Source organism: Mustela nivalis (assembly GCF_964662115.1).
Source record: "Mustela nivalis genome assembly, chromosome: 10".
Taxonomy (NCBI): Eukaryota; Metazoa; Chordata; class Mammalia; order Carnivora; family Mustelidae; genus Mustela; species Mustela nivalis.
Genome location: NC_139029.1, coordinates 80,333,081 through 80,350,601, shown reverse-complemented (window position 1 = coordinate 80,350,601; position 17,521 = coordinate 80,333,081). Strand labels below are relative to the sequence as shown.

The window sequence follows — 17,521 nt, the reverse complement described above, 5'->3', positions numbered from 1 at the left end:
CAGAGCCCCTCCTTTGCAAAGTGCCCAGGCAGTCCATAGAAAGCATTGGTTCTCAGGGTTCAGATAGGGTCCAGCTGGAGATGTCTTTGTCCACATTACTACCTTTGAAGAGAACAAAACCTTATTGCCTGCTGTACAGCCTGGGTTTCAGCAGACTCTGAGGAATGCAGCCTGATCACAGGGCACAGAGATTTACACATGTAATTCATTGTCAAGTGAAAAGAGAATGTATTCCCAAGAATGAAAGCAAAGGTTTTACAGTAAGGCAAGTGCTACCATGGACACCCTGGCCAGGGAACCACCCACAGAGTGAAAAGAGTACAGAATTTCAGAGAGAAAAGAATTCATGGATTTCCAAAGAAAGAAATAATATGATCCTAGTGGATGTAGAAACTTGTTTTTTTTTTTAATGTCTTCGGAAAAATGCTCACTTCGGAATGATTCTGGATTCTCCATGGATAAAATGTAGTTCTGGTCATCAGCGTTAGCATCTTCATTATAATATTTCTCTTCCTTTTCCTACCCCTCAGATAACCATTTTGAGTAGACATTGACCGGGGAGATTTTTATCTGGTCTGATAACATTTGCCCTGCACATCCCATAGGCAGAATTCCATGAGAAATGTTTATGTTCACCAAATCTATCATGGTTCTGAATTTCTTGGCTAAGGAAATATGTGTATTTCTAAAAATAGTCCATATATTTGTATTTGTAGGTAAACTCATTATATTTATATGCTAAAAGCACAGCCAGAAGTACTTATTTGGGAAGGACTGAGGCATATGGTAATTTGGAAATAAAGAAAAGCCCTCAAATTCAAATGTAGCATTGAATTTTACTGTCCTATTACATCCTGATTGTTTTATTGTTGTAATACATTATTTTACCACACACCCCTGCCTCATACAATTTAGCCTCTTGGAGCCTGAATTTCCTCATCTGTACAATGGGGATAATGCCTCTGTGACTTACTGTGAGGATATACATAATGTATGAATAATACAGCAACTAGTACTCATTAGACTCTCAGATTATTTCGTTTTAGCCATAAAATGATATCACCATTGGCTTTGAATTCTAATTCCCTTTTATCATATGAAAGGCAACAGCTTAAAAATTATGAAAGCCTCAAAGAGTTTTGTCACTGGCAACTCAGAAACATTGTCTGCCCCCTCTTAGTGGAATAGAGAGCTGAATTGCAAGGAAGAACTCTGGCCCATTTTAAATGTTAAATACCAGCTGAGATCTAAAAAACCATTTGCAGTTTTTCATGATATGTCAGCTTTGAAAATTTGCACCATTTTGTAAGCAAAAACATACTTAAACATTTTAAAATGAAAGTAAGAAAAATTCCCTGCTTGTTTTCTCCCATGTGGAGGTTACTGAACAAATAATATGATGAGTGTATTTTACTCATAGATTCATATGATTTTAATTTACACACACCCATTACACGAATCAATTTACAGAACTCTCCATTCTTATTTCCGAAGAGAGTGCATATGTTGCAGCATCTACTGTGAAAACTAAACCAAGTTGGAAATACCAATAATGTACTTATTTCATTAACGTTTTTTCTTCTGGCTGTGTGTCTCTTCTTTGTGTAAACATGTCTGCACACTGGATTTGTTTCTAAATCTGAATGTCCTCACTGGCCATATTGAAGAATGTGCTTACTGTACTGTTTCATTAAACTGCTGTGTTATCGGGTAATTGTTTAAACATAATGCCATAGGACTATCAAAAGGAAAGGTGAACTAATGGCATTTGCAAATGTCAGGGATTATCTTAACACTTTTATTATAGTTTATAAAAAAGTAGGTTCAGGGCATTTCATGGCAATTATTTCTACAGAAATTGGTTATTTAAATAAATTGCTAATTATCTGAAGATGACAGTATTGAAAATGCTACTAATGAGTTGTTTAGTAAGTGTAGCTTGTGGTGGCCACCTACAGGTTGAAAATAGAAAGAACATATAGACTAATTATGCCTAGCTATCACATATGAATGCCATATATTTTTCCCTCGAGTATCAGATTTAAAGACATTTATCTCTTCATGCCATTCTTTTAGTCAGTTTCTGAGTTCTTCATAGGTTATGGTTTTAGTCTAAATCAATTTCACTTTGCTTTCATAATTATCTTTGTGCTGTAATTCATGCATATAATATAATCATCCAAACTGAGATACTTTTAGACTGAAAGAAGATGCTACTTATAATTACATCAGGTAATTACAAATAAATACAGGTATAATAAACTGGGACTCTAATTCCTAGCCAACATTTAATATAATGCTAATATTTTTGGTTTTCTCATACTTGGACAATATATCTTTATGAGCTACAAAATCAGTGACTACTCTTTCTGTAACTTAATTCAGATCCAAACATTTAAAATAAGGAAGAAGGGATGCCTGCATGGCTCAGTTGGTTAAGCATCTGCCTGGGGCTCAGATCATGATCCCAGGGTCTTGGGATTGAGCCCTGCATCCGGCTCCCGGCTCAGTGGGAAGCCTGCTTCTCCCTCTCCCTCTGTCCTCCCCACTGCTTGTGCTCTCTCTCTCTGTCTCAAATAAATAAGTAAAATCTTTAATAAAATAAAATAATATAAAGAATAAGTATAACATTATGGCTAAGAGCATGATATTGGCAATCAGGTTGACCTACATTCAAATACTGAACCCACGCTTTCTACTGAGTGATCTCTTGAGGGTGAGATATTTATTTCTGCTGAGTCCTGTTTATACATCTATAAAAATGGAGACCAAAAAAATCTGTGGTAATGTCATTGACACAATGTATACAAAAAACACTTAAGAAAATCCCTGGCAATTAAAAAGCACTCAAAAGAAGAGTCTCTATATTGAGTGTGATTGTATTTAATGTTAAAATTTTATTTTAACTTGTATCTGGTTCTTTCTAAGTTAGCTTCATCACAGGTATCTATTAGAAAGCACAGAGCATGTAAAATTTCTCCTAAACTACCATGAGAAAGTTCATAGTGTCCTTGAATTTTGAATTCGAAGATATCGTCTAATCTAATATTTGCTATAGTAGAGAGGTCATTTTATTGTATTCTACCTGCCAAGTATCCATCTAGGTTCAAGGAATAAGGATGTCCCAGTGTAACTACTTGTGCTGCTGGATTTGCAAAAAATTGATGAAATCATGGTAATAATAAAACTATTTGGGGCTCCTGGGTAGCTCAGTTATTAAATGTCTACCTTCAGCTCAGATCATGATCCCAGGATCCTGGGATCGAGCCCCACCTGGGGCTCCCTGCTCAGTGGGAAGCCTGCTTCTCCCTCTCCCACTCCCCCTGCTTGTGTCTCCTCTCTCACTGTGTCTCTCTCTCTGTCAAATAAATAGATAAAATTAAAAAAAAAATTAATGTGTGCTTAACCATTAGTTCTAGTTATCTTTTAAGAAAAGCATAGATGAGGGGCGCCTGGGTGGCTCAGTGGTTAAGCCGCTGCCTTCAGCTCAGGTCATGATCCCAGGGTCCTGGGATCGAGCCCCGCATCGGGCTCTCTGCTCAGCAGGGAGCCTGCTTCCTCCTCTCTCTCTCTCTGCCTGCCTCTCTGCCTACTTACGATCTCTGTCTGTCAAATAAATAAATAAAATCTTTAAAAAAAAAAAAAAAGAAAAGAAAAGCATAGATGAAACCTTTTCTCTATGGTTACCTTCAATATTTGAAGACAACTATTGGGATTCCTTACAGCCATTTCATACACTATGGTGTGTGTGTGTTTGTGTGTGTATGTGTAGGGAGGGAGAGATCATTATGTTCAGGATATATTCTGAATTTGTTAATATTTTGCTTAAAATGTTGGATAAAGGACTAAGTGTACTCTCTTAAATATGCGAAATATAGAATCCTTGCACATCCTCTCTATAAAAGTTGCACAACAGAAAATCTGATAGTGCGTATTTCTCTATTGTAACTTTTTGGAGCATTGTAAAAACCAGTCACTTTTTATTGCAGAAGTAAATTATAAACACTTTTTATCTAAAGGAATCAAATATGGAAGTTTAGATATCAACCTGAGACTTCTTCAGCACCATCCCCAGAGTTAACTGTTAATAGTTTAAAACTCAACATTCTATGCATTTACATGCCATGTACTAAATGTAATCATACTTTTTTTAACCCAAAATGGAACCACATCATATATATTATTTTGCTACTTGTTATTAACATTTCAGCATTTGTACTAGAGATACTTCCATGTTAGTTTTCCTTTTTTCTATTTATTTGTTTTTTTTTAAAAAGATTTAATTTATGAGAGAGGATGGGAGAAGATAGGCATAGGGAGAGAATCAGGTAGACTTCCCTCTCAGTGTAGAGCTTGATGCATGTGTGAGAGAGTGCTTTGATCCCACGATCCCATGAGATCATGACCTGAACTGAAACCAAGAGTTGGACAATAAACCGACTGAGCAATCCAGGTGCCCTATCCATGTTAGTTTTAAAAATGTTCTAGGATATTGGATGCCTGGGTGGCTCAGTCAGTTAAGCATCTACCTTCTGCTCCGGTCATGATCCCAGGGTCCTGGGATCGAGAGCAGGTTCCTCTGCTTCTCCCTCTACCTCGGCCCCTCCCCCTTGCTTGTGCTTTGAAAGAAATAAAATCTTTTGTAAAAATTTCTAGGATATTGTATGTAGATGAACTATATTTAATAGCATAAACTATTGGTGATCATTTATGTTGTTTTCACTATTTTGCTATGAAAAGAAATACTTCAAGGAAGATCTTTGTACATGTAACTTTGTGTCTATGTACTAATGGAATGGATTCCTCGAACTGGAGTTTCTGGATGAAAAGACATATACATTTAGATATTGCCATTGCCTTATAAATCTAATAAAGATACGTTTACACAAATACATGCATTTATAATCATAGACTCAAAGTATTTTTTTACAAATGAAATGACATATGAATTACAAGCAAATCTCCAAATTTGAGATCTAAGAGGTTAATTAAACACCCCTTAAGTATTAAGTGTTTATCCCCACATGTTTGTAGCTGAATGTTTATTTTTCTGCTTAGTTTACTCTAGCTTTGACAGTAATATTAGCCTATGTATACTAGAAACCAGGCAGTATGCCAAATGTTTTCGGTGAATTCTATCATTTAATTCTCCTCAGTTTGCTCTGATATTGTTATTAATGACCCTGTTTCACAGATAGGGAAGACGGATGCTTTAGGAAGTTAAGGAGTTTGCTCAAAGTCATACTTACATGAAGTAAGCAAGCTGAGACTTACACCTCATTGGTTGGACGTTAGAACCTATGCTCTTAGCACTAGGCCATTGGCCATACTGATACTGGTTTTCTTGGGCAAAGACAATATGAAGATGATCTTCTTCATAAATGCTGCACTGTCATTTCTCAGTAACAGCTGAAGAGTACAGCCTTTCATGTCATAGAGACTTGGTGTTTGATTTCAGTCTATCCCTTTTAAACTGTGTGACATCAAACAGTTTATTTATTCAGTTTGAGCTTCCCTTTCTTCATATACGAAATAGAGATGACAGCATCTACCTTCACAGCATCGTGAGGGTTACATTGCACAATCTGTTTGAGTCCTCAACCTCAGGTCTGGCGCGTGGAAGTTACCCCGTGAACGGGTGCTCCTAATCCTTCCACTACCAGCAGCTGATACTTTCAGAAAGGAAAATGGCCCCCTATTTGATTAATTGTCTTAATTCTTTTGCTTTAAGATAAAATGCTTGGCACATGCTAGGTACCAAGCGACTGAATGTGAATTGACTATTAACATACTGAATATGTTATGAAGAAAATAAATATAGCCACAAAGATATAAAGACTTAGGAAAAAAATTCTTGAAATAGTCAACTGAAATTAAAACATTTTCCCAAGGTAATTTTCATTTTTTCCAATAAAAGTAAAATAACAACAACATAAAACAATTGATTTTCTTTCCCCCATTTCTCCTCTTTAAATTTCATATCTCTACATATAACCCTGGATCCTTTTAGTACTTCAATTTCTGGTTGAATTATGTTAATTTTCTCAGAGGGCTTTAATCCATGTGTAAAGCTGTATTTTTAACTAGCTATGTTTCACATATTTATTAGTATATTAGGTTCATTAACATATTAAGCTTGTTTTAGTAAAGCATAAATTTTTTGGTGCTTGAGTTAGGTATATTTTAGTATTTTATAAAATCAGGAGTTTCTCAACTCCTAAATCCTTGAAATTCTTGATTTGTTAATATTTTCTTTCTTCTCGATGATGTTAAAATTATTAACAATTAGGTAGGCAAAGTTCAATTTCTAATGAATTTATTATCTACTTAATTCCTTATATTTTAATTAATGTAAGCAAATTAAAAGGACATTTTCTTTTTGTATACACAGTGAGCATGAGTGAGTATTATAACCCACTTTCTGTTTTATTGCCAGCTAGGGCTATTATCAGGGAGTTTATTGTGGACTTAGCTCTAACAATTAATTGTGCAACAGTAGCTGTCCTAGGAGTCAAATGATTAGGGAAAAAACAAACAGAATTAAACTCAATTATTCAAAATTCCAGTTATCCAAAATTAGCATATGTTCCACACTGTCTTGCCCATTAAAAATTCCTTTCTCTTCAAGGATTTAGTCATGCAGAGTAAAGCTCTACCTCCTTTTCACCAATAAACTTGAGTTCTGAAGCTGTCATTAAAATCCTGTATATTGGTTTAGTGCTTGGACCTTTGGATTCTTTAAAAAAAAGAATTTTTTTAAAATATATTGATTTTTGCCTCTGAGACTTTTGCCTTTGGAATCAGTGAAAGTAATCTTACCAACAACGTTATGACACTGCTGAATGAGAGCTGTTAGGAGAGGGGAAAGGAAGGTGGATGTGTGGTCCTTGTAAGGTTTCAGGGGATATCGAGTTCTACCATCAGAGGCATCATGCTTTTTTTTCTCTATTAAAAAAAAATGGTTTAATAGCATTACTAAATATACAGCAGAACCACAACAGGCACTGTCAAAGTAAACTGAATAAATGCTCCCCCTGAAATCAATTGTCCTTGTGGATAGTGCAGATCAGAATAGCAAACACCTGTATAGTTTTTATCCTGTGCTAGCCCTTTATATATATTAAATCACTTAATCCTCAAAAAAAAAAAACAAACCCTGTGAAGTTGTGATTGTAATTTTATTATTTTAATGTTGAAAAAAATGGAGGTACATGAAATGAAGAAGTTTTCACAAAGTCGCACAGCTTGCTGGTGGTGGAGCTAGAATTTAGCCTAAGCTGTTGGCCCTGTTGTGTCTCTGATGCTGTCCAATTGCTTTCTTTCTAAAATTCATATTAATAGTATTTATAAAATGTATATGTTTAAATGACTATGAATTTTTTCTAATGGAACATCTATACAGAATAAATAATTGGATTCATATTATTTGCCTTAAAACCACTTTCTAAAATCACAGGGATTAGTATTTTGGGTATCTGCATTGGTGACAAGGTGGGACACAAATTGATTAAATGGGATCGCTCTTGAAAGATTTTCAGCTTTAGTACAATTTTTTTTAAAGGTATAGGTGCTTAATAGACATTTCTCAGATAGACGAACAGATGAGTGGACAAATGAGGCCTGCATAAGGAAACTGATTAAGTCATAATACCTTAATATTTACATATCAGTACATAACACTATTGTTAATGGTAGCATTTAAAAATTGTTGAAGTGATATTGGCAAGTGATGCTATCATCTTCTTAGGAAAAAACCTCATCCAAATCAGATTGATTAAATTTTAATTAAAAAATCTCTGACTTATAAAATTTTTTCTTCTAGAATAGGAATCAATCCAAAAATGTTCTGTGAAGTTTCTTCAGAGAAGATCTATGACTTCAGCATATTAATTGGCATTTTAAGTTTTGACCCTAAGGAAGGCCTAGACTGATTAGATGTCAAAAGTTACATTTCAGTCTAGTCTACCAGCTTTTCTAGTAGGCTGCTTTCGAACCAGTCAGACTCTTGGTAGCAGTGTTGGGGCTGCACTTCATTTTTTGTTTGTTTGGTTGTTTGGTTGGTTGTTCAAACCTTCAGCTTGTTTTGAAATTGGGGAATTCAGAATGGCTTGACCTTGATTGGAGCATTCCACACAGCTGGAACAGAATGGCTTGATATAACTGAATTTCCCATTAGGCATCAGGCTCATCTGGCCATCCCATGTGGATGAGGGCTTAATTTAAATTGCATGTTGCCTATGAGTTCACTTTAGCTTATAGGATTTCAACTTCTTGATTTTTGAACCTTGTCATTTTCTTATAGATGGAGTCCATATTCAATGCCTTAAGCCTCTCAAACTGGCTTCTTCCTCCCTGGTCTTTGGTCTAAAATCGTTAATTACTACAGAAGAGACAAAATCGTAAAAAGTCCTTATCTGATACCTGCTGTGATCCTGGAAATATTTATGTGTTTTAATTGACACGTGTACAACTCTGTATAGTATAGATATATGTGTTTTACTTATACTGAAACTTTTATTTTTATCTTGAACCTATTATTTCTTCATCCCTGTAATTTTAAAACTAAAAAGAAATTTCTATATAACAATTTAGAAAGATCCTTTTATATACTTTCAAAAGATTTCCTTCTAGAAACCTTTCATGGTAGATAAAAGTCATTTTTAAAACCTATTCCCCATAAAAATGCTCTCCGAGAACAGGTAGATTATATTTCATATTAAACCAGTTGAGTCACAAAGAAAACTAATCAAATGGAATTCATAATGGAAATAAAAACTGAATTTACTATAACCCAGTAACAGAAGGATCCATTTCTTCATTTTTGGATCACATTTCCTGAGAGAACATAATTACTCTTAATTTTTAAGAAGATACCTTTATTAGTTTGAAAGGTTTTCATGTTCATTAAGTAGATTAGAAAGTTTTAGGAAAGAAAGAAAAACATGAAATAGAAAATGTCTTATTGACCTAATTGAACATTTTCAAATGCCACTGAGGATTTGCTGGTGTTTTTTAACACCTGTGTAATAATGTTGCCCTTTAAATGTAACTGGTTAAATTTTCAAAGCTGTGTTCTGGGATTTTGCCATTTGATGTCCATTAATATCAATTGGAATATGTGGCCAAATCCCTGTGTACCACTTTGAAATTTTATTCCTTAGTATTAATGATAGTCTTCTAACAGTGCAGTTAGAAATAAATTATTTATCTGCTTAGCTCAAATTTCCTTAACTCTCTAGGGTGAACTAAATAAAAAAAAAAAAAAAAAAGGAATCCCAGTGTTACCACTTCAAAGTAACATGTATATAAAGAAGCCATCAGCTTAGTATGTATTGAACATATCTGTTATATTATGCAAATAGATATATGTCAATCCAAAAGATTTATTTAAATTACAGATGTCCTTTAAAATGCTTTTCTTTAACTTTTATTCTTACTCAGATTTCTTTTTAGTACAGCTAAAGATTTGTACATTTAAATGTGTATGTGGGTGTTGGTGTGGGTGTACATTCTTGTTATGCATTCTTCTGTCTTTTACCTTCTCTACCTTATCAGACAGATGAAGAAGTCACAGATAAACACTTTGAAGTAGAAATAGGATCTTGATATTCAGTTTCTAATTCACCCTAACTTACTGCCTTGTATTTCAGTGTCCATTATGGAATTCTGAAGTGTCAGCCTTGAACATTCTTGACTAAGAAACATTAATATCTAGAGGAGGATTTTAAGGTGTGGGAGCAATAGGAACAGATATTTCCAACAAACATTTTTGGTGTTAAATGCAAAGCATGAGTTACACATAAATTTAATATCATCAGAAATGGATATGAACAAGATAAAAAGAAATCCACTAATTTTTAAGGAAAATTCTTTGTGCTTCCTGAGGGTGAGTCCTCCCATAAATACATATTGGTCTTGAAGATGCTTGTGGTGGTAGAGGTAATGATTAAAGTACTCACCACATGAGGCTGATTTTACCAGTTGCTTATTTGTGTTTTTGAGGCAATGTCAACTAGAACTATTTTTAGTTCAGAAAATACCTTTAAAGAACAATGACTTATGAATCTGCACCAGAAATACCAAATTATATTCCAGTGTGATGAAAGCATTAATTTACTTTGGATATGTTGAAAGCATCTTTAATACAATATAATCATTTAAAAAATGACCCTCAAATGTTCTGTCCATCTACGAAGTTTTCATTATGATTAGGGAATAATATATTTGTAATGCCTGGTTGAGTGAAGTATAAAAATTAAGCACATACTCTTTAATTACTGAATTCGAGTAAATTGTCCTTACTTTGGTGGAAACCTAATGTATGAAAAATTCGATTAGGCTCACTATATTTCATCAAATTGCAAGTAATGCATGTAAAAAGCAATATGGAATCTGTAAGTTCATCAGCACCTTGCTTGTTTTCACAGTATCTCTATTCACACCAGCTGCTTTATACTTAGTGGAAACATAACAGAGCTGTATGTCTATTTATGCACTGTATGTGATTGTTTTTCTTTTTCAAAATCTGCTGTTCCTTGTTCTTTTTAAAACAGATGCTTGAGCGTTCCATATAATCTTTTACACATTACTGTATATCAAATTGTATTATGTATGTATTTTATGCAGGAGTTCTGAAGTTGCTATATCCACTTGCATAACACGTTTGCTTGCAATAATAGCATCAAAATTCTTTAAATACACATCCATTTACAAATTAACATACTTTAAAACATGGCAATGTATATGTATCACACATACACACACGCATATCTTAAGTAACAATAAAGAAAATTGACTTTTGTCTAGTATAGCACACCATTGCATATAATGATTATAAGGCAGTATGTTTAAATGGTCAATATGCTAACCATTGATTATTCTCATTTTCTGTAGGCACAGCAATCAGACCCATTGCTTTGAGAGCTGTGACCTCTATTGCTCGTGCCTTGCCTGGATTTCCCATTTTGGCCACTGGTGGAATTGACTCAGCTGAGAGTGGTCTTCAGTTTCTCCACAGCGGAGCCTCGGTCCTCCAGGTAGTACCTGTATTCTCCCCTTCAAAAAGCTCCATCTAATACATCTAGTGTAAATTATGTGACAACAAATATATTCTTGTAGGATCTCCTGAGATAGAGACAGTGTGGGATTAAAATGGCAGCTCTCATTAAGTTCCTATTATGAGTCAAGAACATACTTGAGGTTTATTTTCTGTCCTAGTTAGGGCTTACAAGCCCTCTATCTTGTAAAAATATATTTGCTTACCTCCCTGTTTCTAAAAGAAATGAAATTAGATAACAAAATGCATACTCTAGAACTGGGAAGAAGAATAAATACATGAAGACATCTGGGTAAAAGTAAAATTTTGTTTGAGAAATAAAATGAAGTCATGGGTAAAGCCAATACACAAAACCTATGCCATAATGTACTGGGGGGATTACCAAATTTGACTGAACATCCTGGCAGTCAAAGCAAGGAAATTATTGGTTTCATAGCTTTTGAAATATAGATATAAATTGATTATTCAACTTCTCGTGATACAGAGCTGAGAGATATTCTTCCAATACTGTCATAAAGGGATACTTTGAGATGTAGTACATTATACTCTTAATAGCATTCCTACCGATATTCTTTACTTATTACTTATATACTTGCTTCTTATTATGTTTCTCAACAAAGGCCCAGTACATTGCCTTGCCACATTATAGCATAAACATTTCTCTGAGGCCAGATATGCAGATTTGGATGGTCTGGCTTGACCCAGGGATAAACTTTTTCATATGATGACTAGACTATTACTTCCAAATGAAATATTTCAATGAAAATTATAACTGAAATCTAAAACTCAGTTAATGGGCTCAAGAGCAGAATGGAGAAAGCAGAAGAAAGAATCAGTGAAGTAGAAGACAGAACAATAGGAATTAACCAATCTGAACAACACAGAGGAAACAGACTGAAAAAATAAGCAGAGCTTCAGAGATCTGTGAGACTATAACAAAAGATCAAACATTCAGAGGAGAGGTCACAGAAGGAAAAGATGACAAAGAAATAATGTTTGAAAACTTCCCAGCCTTTTCGCAAAAGAGAAAAATCCTATAGATTTAAGAAGTTGAATGAACCTCAAATATGATATATCTAAAGAAATCCATACTGGGGCACCCAGTTGACTTAGTAGGTTAAGCTTCTGCCTTCAGCTCAGGTCATAATACTAGGGGCCTGAGATTGAGCCCCACTTGGGGCCCCCTGCTCAGCGGGGAGACTGCTTCTCCCTTTCCTTCTGCCTGCCACTCACCCTGCTTGTGCTCTCTCTTTCTTACTTTCTTTCTCTCCATCAAATAAATAAAGTCTTAAAAAAAAAAAAAGAAATCCATACCAAAGCACATCGTAGTCAAACTTCTGAAAACTAAAGATAAAAAAGGACCTTGGAAGCAAGAAAAAACACACACATTTTACCTGGAAGGAGCAAATAGTTTTAATGGAAATAGATTTCTCACCAGAAAGTGTAAAAGTCCAGGAAGTGGGACAATATTTTTCAATTGTTGACGGAAAAGAACTATCAACCCAGAACCTTGTATCCTTCAGGAATGAAGGAGAAAGCAACACATTCTTGACTGAAGAAAAGCTAGAAGAATTTGTTGCCAGGAGACCAGAACTAAAAGAATGGCTAAAGGAAGTTCCTTAGAAAGGAAATATTAAAGAAAGTATCTGGAGACATCAGGAAGGAAGGAATAAAGAACAGGGAACAACAACGTCAAGAAAAATCTGAGGATAAATCTAGGCTTGAATATCACCTGAATTTACATTCATGAACAAGGAGAAATGTAGGGACTGGAAGATATGAGTGGGTTGTGAGTAGGTCCCAGAAAAGATGCTTGCTCATTTCCCAACATGTGATTTTTGGCGGGTCACAGATGGGGGTGAAGACTGTTAAGACTAACAAGTGTTGCTTTTAGCTCTGCTACAGATAGTCTTTATACACCTACCTGAGAGTGAAATAGTTTTATCATGCTTCACTTTATTGTACTTTATAGATATTGCATTTTTTACAAATTGAAGGTTTTTGAGGGTGCTTGGGTGGCTCATTGGTTAAGCGTCTGACTTCAGCTCAGGTCATAATACCAAGGTCCTAGGATTGAGTCCCACATTGGGCTCCTTGCTCAGTGGAAAATCTGCTTCTCCCTCTGCTCCTTCCCCTGCTTGTGCATTTTTTCTCTCTCTCCTACTCTCTCTCAAATAAATAAATAAAATCTTTAAAAAACAGCAACAACAACAATAATGAATTGAAGGTTTGTGGCAACACTGCCTCAGTCCACTGTCACCATTTTTCCAAAAACATTTGCTCACTTTGTGTCTTTGTGGCACATTTTTGGTAATTCTCACAGTATTTCATATTTTAAAAAGTATTATATCTGTTATGATGATCTAGGATCAGTAATTATGACTTACTAAAAGCTTAGGTTCTTACTAGCATTTATTAGTAATAATCTCTATAAATTAAAGTATGTACTTTTTAAGACATAATGCTATTGCACACTTAATACAGCATAGTATAAACACAACTTTTATATGCACTGAGAAACCAAAAACATTCATTTGACTTACTTTAATGCATTATTTGCTTTATCGTGGTGGTCTGGAATCGAATCCACAATATCTTTGAAGTTTGCCTGTGCTTTGATCGACATTTCGTGAGGCTTGGAGGATGAAAGGAATGTAGCCAGTCACATGACTAGTGCTGGAGCTGGAGCTCAAACAGCAGCAGGTTTCACAGCTGTGAAGCCAGTGCTCTTCCAATGGCTTATGTTGCCTGTCCCCTCCTAGAACCTCTAAGGTGAGAATATCAGCAATAGGTAGATCTTCCCTACCTACTCAAGGCTTACATATTCAGGCTACAGCTTCTTCCTTACAGAAAGGGTGCAAAGAAGAGAAGAAATGTGAAAACATAAAAAATAAGTCAACATGCGTTCCAAGTAGAGGTGTACTTAGTGTGTGGACCATAGTATGTGAATATATGTAGAATACCATGTGTCCTTATAGAAATGTGTATGTGTGGTTAAAATAATCATTCATGTTGTGGTTTCTGCTTAGCCCCATTTTGGATCAAGAAGTAGAGAATCACTCAAAGTTCCTTAAGAAAATGTAGTCAGTTGTATTCTCTGAATCAGGGGACCCTGGAACAAGAACTTTAAAAACCGGTGGGGCAGTTCTCAGGAGAAATCTCCTTCATCTCTCTTTTATGGTCCATGTGATTTCTCCCTCAGAGGAATCTAGAGTTCCATTCACTCCTTCTCTCTTCATAGCTTCCTCCTTGCTTCTGCCTCCTCTCAACTTCTGCCACATGACACCTGGGCCCCCTCTACATGGTGGTTTTCAGCTCCAACTTCCAAGTGAAATGCTTCATAGGCTTAATATCTCTTAGCTCAGATTTCAAAAGATGAAATTTGTTTTGTTCAATTATCTTTTCATGCCAGGCCCCATCTTAAAGCACTAGTCATCCAGTGTATTAACTGCTTGGTAGATAGCAGAAACACACTAAGTATTTGTTGAATGAATTTGTTAAATGAATGTGTTGGAGTTGAGCTTTTGTTTGTTTGTTTGTTTGTTTGTTTGTTAAAACCTGATTGTGAAGAGGAGATGAAAGGGTTAACGTGGTCTAGGTGGTGGTTGCCAAAGGACTTGCCCTTCTGTTCCAGATAGGAACTGCAGGGAGACTTTCCAGCTATGTAAGATACTGGTTCCCAAATGATATGGTTAAAAATGTGAAGTTCCACACATAGGCTTCTACTGGTAGAAGATTACAGATTATGTATCAATTCCACACCATTAGCTTGAGTCAGAGTTTTATTTAGCCGGAACATATTTTTAGACCAATTTTAACTGAAGTCTGAACTGAACTAAAATCAGTATTAAGATACACTTGGGATGATTATGAGAGGGGAAAACCCTTGAATTTAGAATTCTGGCTTCCCATTTAAATGAGGTGGAGAATGTGCAGTATTTCTGTGTCTCTTCCATAGTAACCGAATTTCACCCCATTCTGTTCCCTTGGCCTTTCTAGTCCTGGGTTAATCTAGCCTTTCATTTTCTATGCTTCTGGGCTGCTGAATATTATTAGAGAAATTCAGGTAACTCTGCCAATTGGATTTACTGCAAATTCACAGTGTTTAATGTCAGCTGGGCCTTGGGTGCTAGTCAGCATCTGTTTTTATTTATCTTTATAAAAAAAGAAAATCCACATCAGATTCTCCCCAGTAGTTAGTTCATATTTTTTTCATATACCTCAAGGTAGATTACCCTCCATCATCACCCTCTGTTACCATTTATTTTCTGGCTCTTATCAACCAATTCTATACCCTTCTCTGGTTCTATAATATTTCTCTTGAAGAGCTCATCCACTTATATATCTTTGGGTGGAGTACTGTCAAATCTACCTTTCCAATTATTTCCAATTAGAAGTAAAGTACATACTGACAAAATGCATTTTTGCAAGATATGATCAGACAAATGAAATGTATTTAAATATCAGGGTGGCGCTGATACATTGGGGTGTAGAAAGCGAAGTAGTGGGTACAGAAATAGTGACATAAATATTTTGATCCTGATCTTCTTGATACACATACATAGACTGTGTAAATAGGTGAGTTCACTCTTGGAATAAGGATTTAGTCAGTAGTTTCAAATGCCATTTTAAATGAGTCAGACCTTCTATGTGACTTTAGAGAAAGTACTGACATTTCAAAATGGAAAGCTAAAATATTTTCATAGTTGGGTAAGTGCGACAGAACATGCCTTTTTTGTTAATCATAATGCATCACAGAGAATCATAAATACATTTTTTCATTCAAAAAGTATTTATTGAGGACCTACTACATGCCTGGTATTGTTTTGGGAATTTGGAATTCTTTTGGGAATAGAACAGGCAAAAGTCCATTCATTACCTCTGGGGCTTACATTTTAGTGTGGGAAGAAACATAGTATATAATAAATATGAACTGTAAGTTTATTTGGTATGTAAGATGGTAAGTGCTATGAAAGAAAAAGAGGCCTTATTGAAAAGGTAGCACTTATATGAATAATTCAGGGAAGGAAAATAGTTACGCCATAGCATCACTTGCTTAAATTTTTAATTGAGAGCTATCTGAAATATAAAAATTACAAAATATTGGAGGTCACCTTGCAGTTTATAGATTGAAATGCCTTTTATGGTTTCAGGTTGCATTTAACGGGTAATTTTTGAAGTCTTCTTGCCATTTCTAGGAATGTATCATTTCTCTGTGGCACTGTTTATTTCTATTATCTTACTCTGTAACTTGCTTTGACAAGGATGTTAACATTTCAGGCTGAAACATCCAATAACTCTCCCTTCAAAATGCTTCAGTGGATGTTGAAAAGAAAAACTAAGGAATTAGTTAGAGAGTAATTTTGGTTCCAGATCATTTCCCTAGTACATTTTTGGAGTGAAAATGACTATTAAAACAGAACCAGATATAGTACTGTGGCCAAGAAATAAGGTTCAAAACCAATTATAGGTTTGTGTTCTTGTGTAACTGCTCTTATAACTTTGTCAGTCAACTAAACTGACTTCTAATTTATTTATGCAAACTCCAGTGTATTTGAAATATGATTTTTGTTCTTACTTGATAGGCTTTCATTAGTTAGAATATGAAATTTAGAGCTCTAAAAAGGACAGATGAAAATTATTAGTAAATTTCAACTACTGAAATTTAGAAATACCTCCTTGGTGAATTATGTTCTCAAACTCTTTGTGGACTCTTAAGGTCTTAAAATCTTTTGGGGGTTACTCTGAGGAAAAGAAGTTGACTTCCGGCTGCCAATTGTTTATTCATGAAGAGGATAGCAAATAAATAACTTGTGTAATTGCCCTTTGACATAGTTTGAAGAGAAGACTTTAATGAATTAAAACTGGGTTTTTTTGTTGTTGTTGTTATTTTTTTTACAGTTAATTTTAGTTTTTTGAGTCCCAGACCTACCTTCCTGGTGAGCCCAAATCTCTTTCCTCTGATTTAAGTACTAGATTGAAGTTTCTGTTAATGAAAAAACTACATAGAGATTTTCTGTTGCAAACAAACCCCAGACTGAGTCAGTTGCTTTTAGGGAAAGGTTTCATCACAAAATGTTCAATCTCCTCTGTTGGATATAGATAGAGAATATAAGAACGACACTACCTTTTTTTTTTTTTTTTTTTTTTTTTTCACTGAATGACTTTGGGTGTCTGTAGTTTAATTTAGTGATATTGCCATTACAATTTAATCTGTCAAGGACTTTGATTCAGGACATCACAAATTATATAAAGCCATCCGTTCATTCATGTACAATTATGACCTGTGCCTTCACTGAGATTGTACAGGTGGGTATTCTTAATCCCATTTCTTTTGTTGGGGTATGTCACTGAACTTAATAGAAAATCCTGAAATACAACAGGAAGAGGGAGCTCAGTGGGCATTTACTGTGAAGAGTCACAGTCATGTGATAGACACTCACTAAACATGGATGACCAAATCAA

The 17,521-nt window shown here is 35.0% G+C and overlaps 1 protein-coding gene across 4 annotated transcripts in view; it reads left to right on the top strand.

The window, feature by feature from the left end:
* Positions 1 to 17,521, top strand: part of DPYD (dihydropyrimidine dehydrogenase) — an 831,034-nt gene that overhangs the window by 664,238 nt on the left and 149,275 nt on the right. For all 4 annotated transcript variants that reach the window (XM_082686466.1, XM_082686464.1, XM_082686465.1 and 1 more), the window contains one exon: positions 10,894 to 11,036. In XM_082686466.1, coding sequence (XP_082542592.1) covers positions 10,894 to 11,036 — 143 coding nt within the window. The remainder of the gene's footprint in view (positions 1 to 10,893; positions 11,037 to 17,521) is intronic.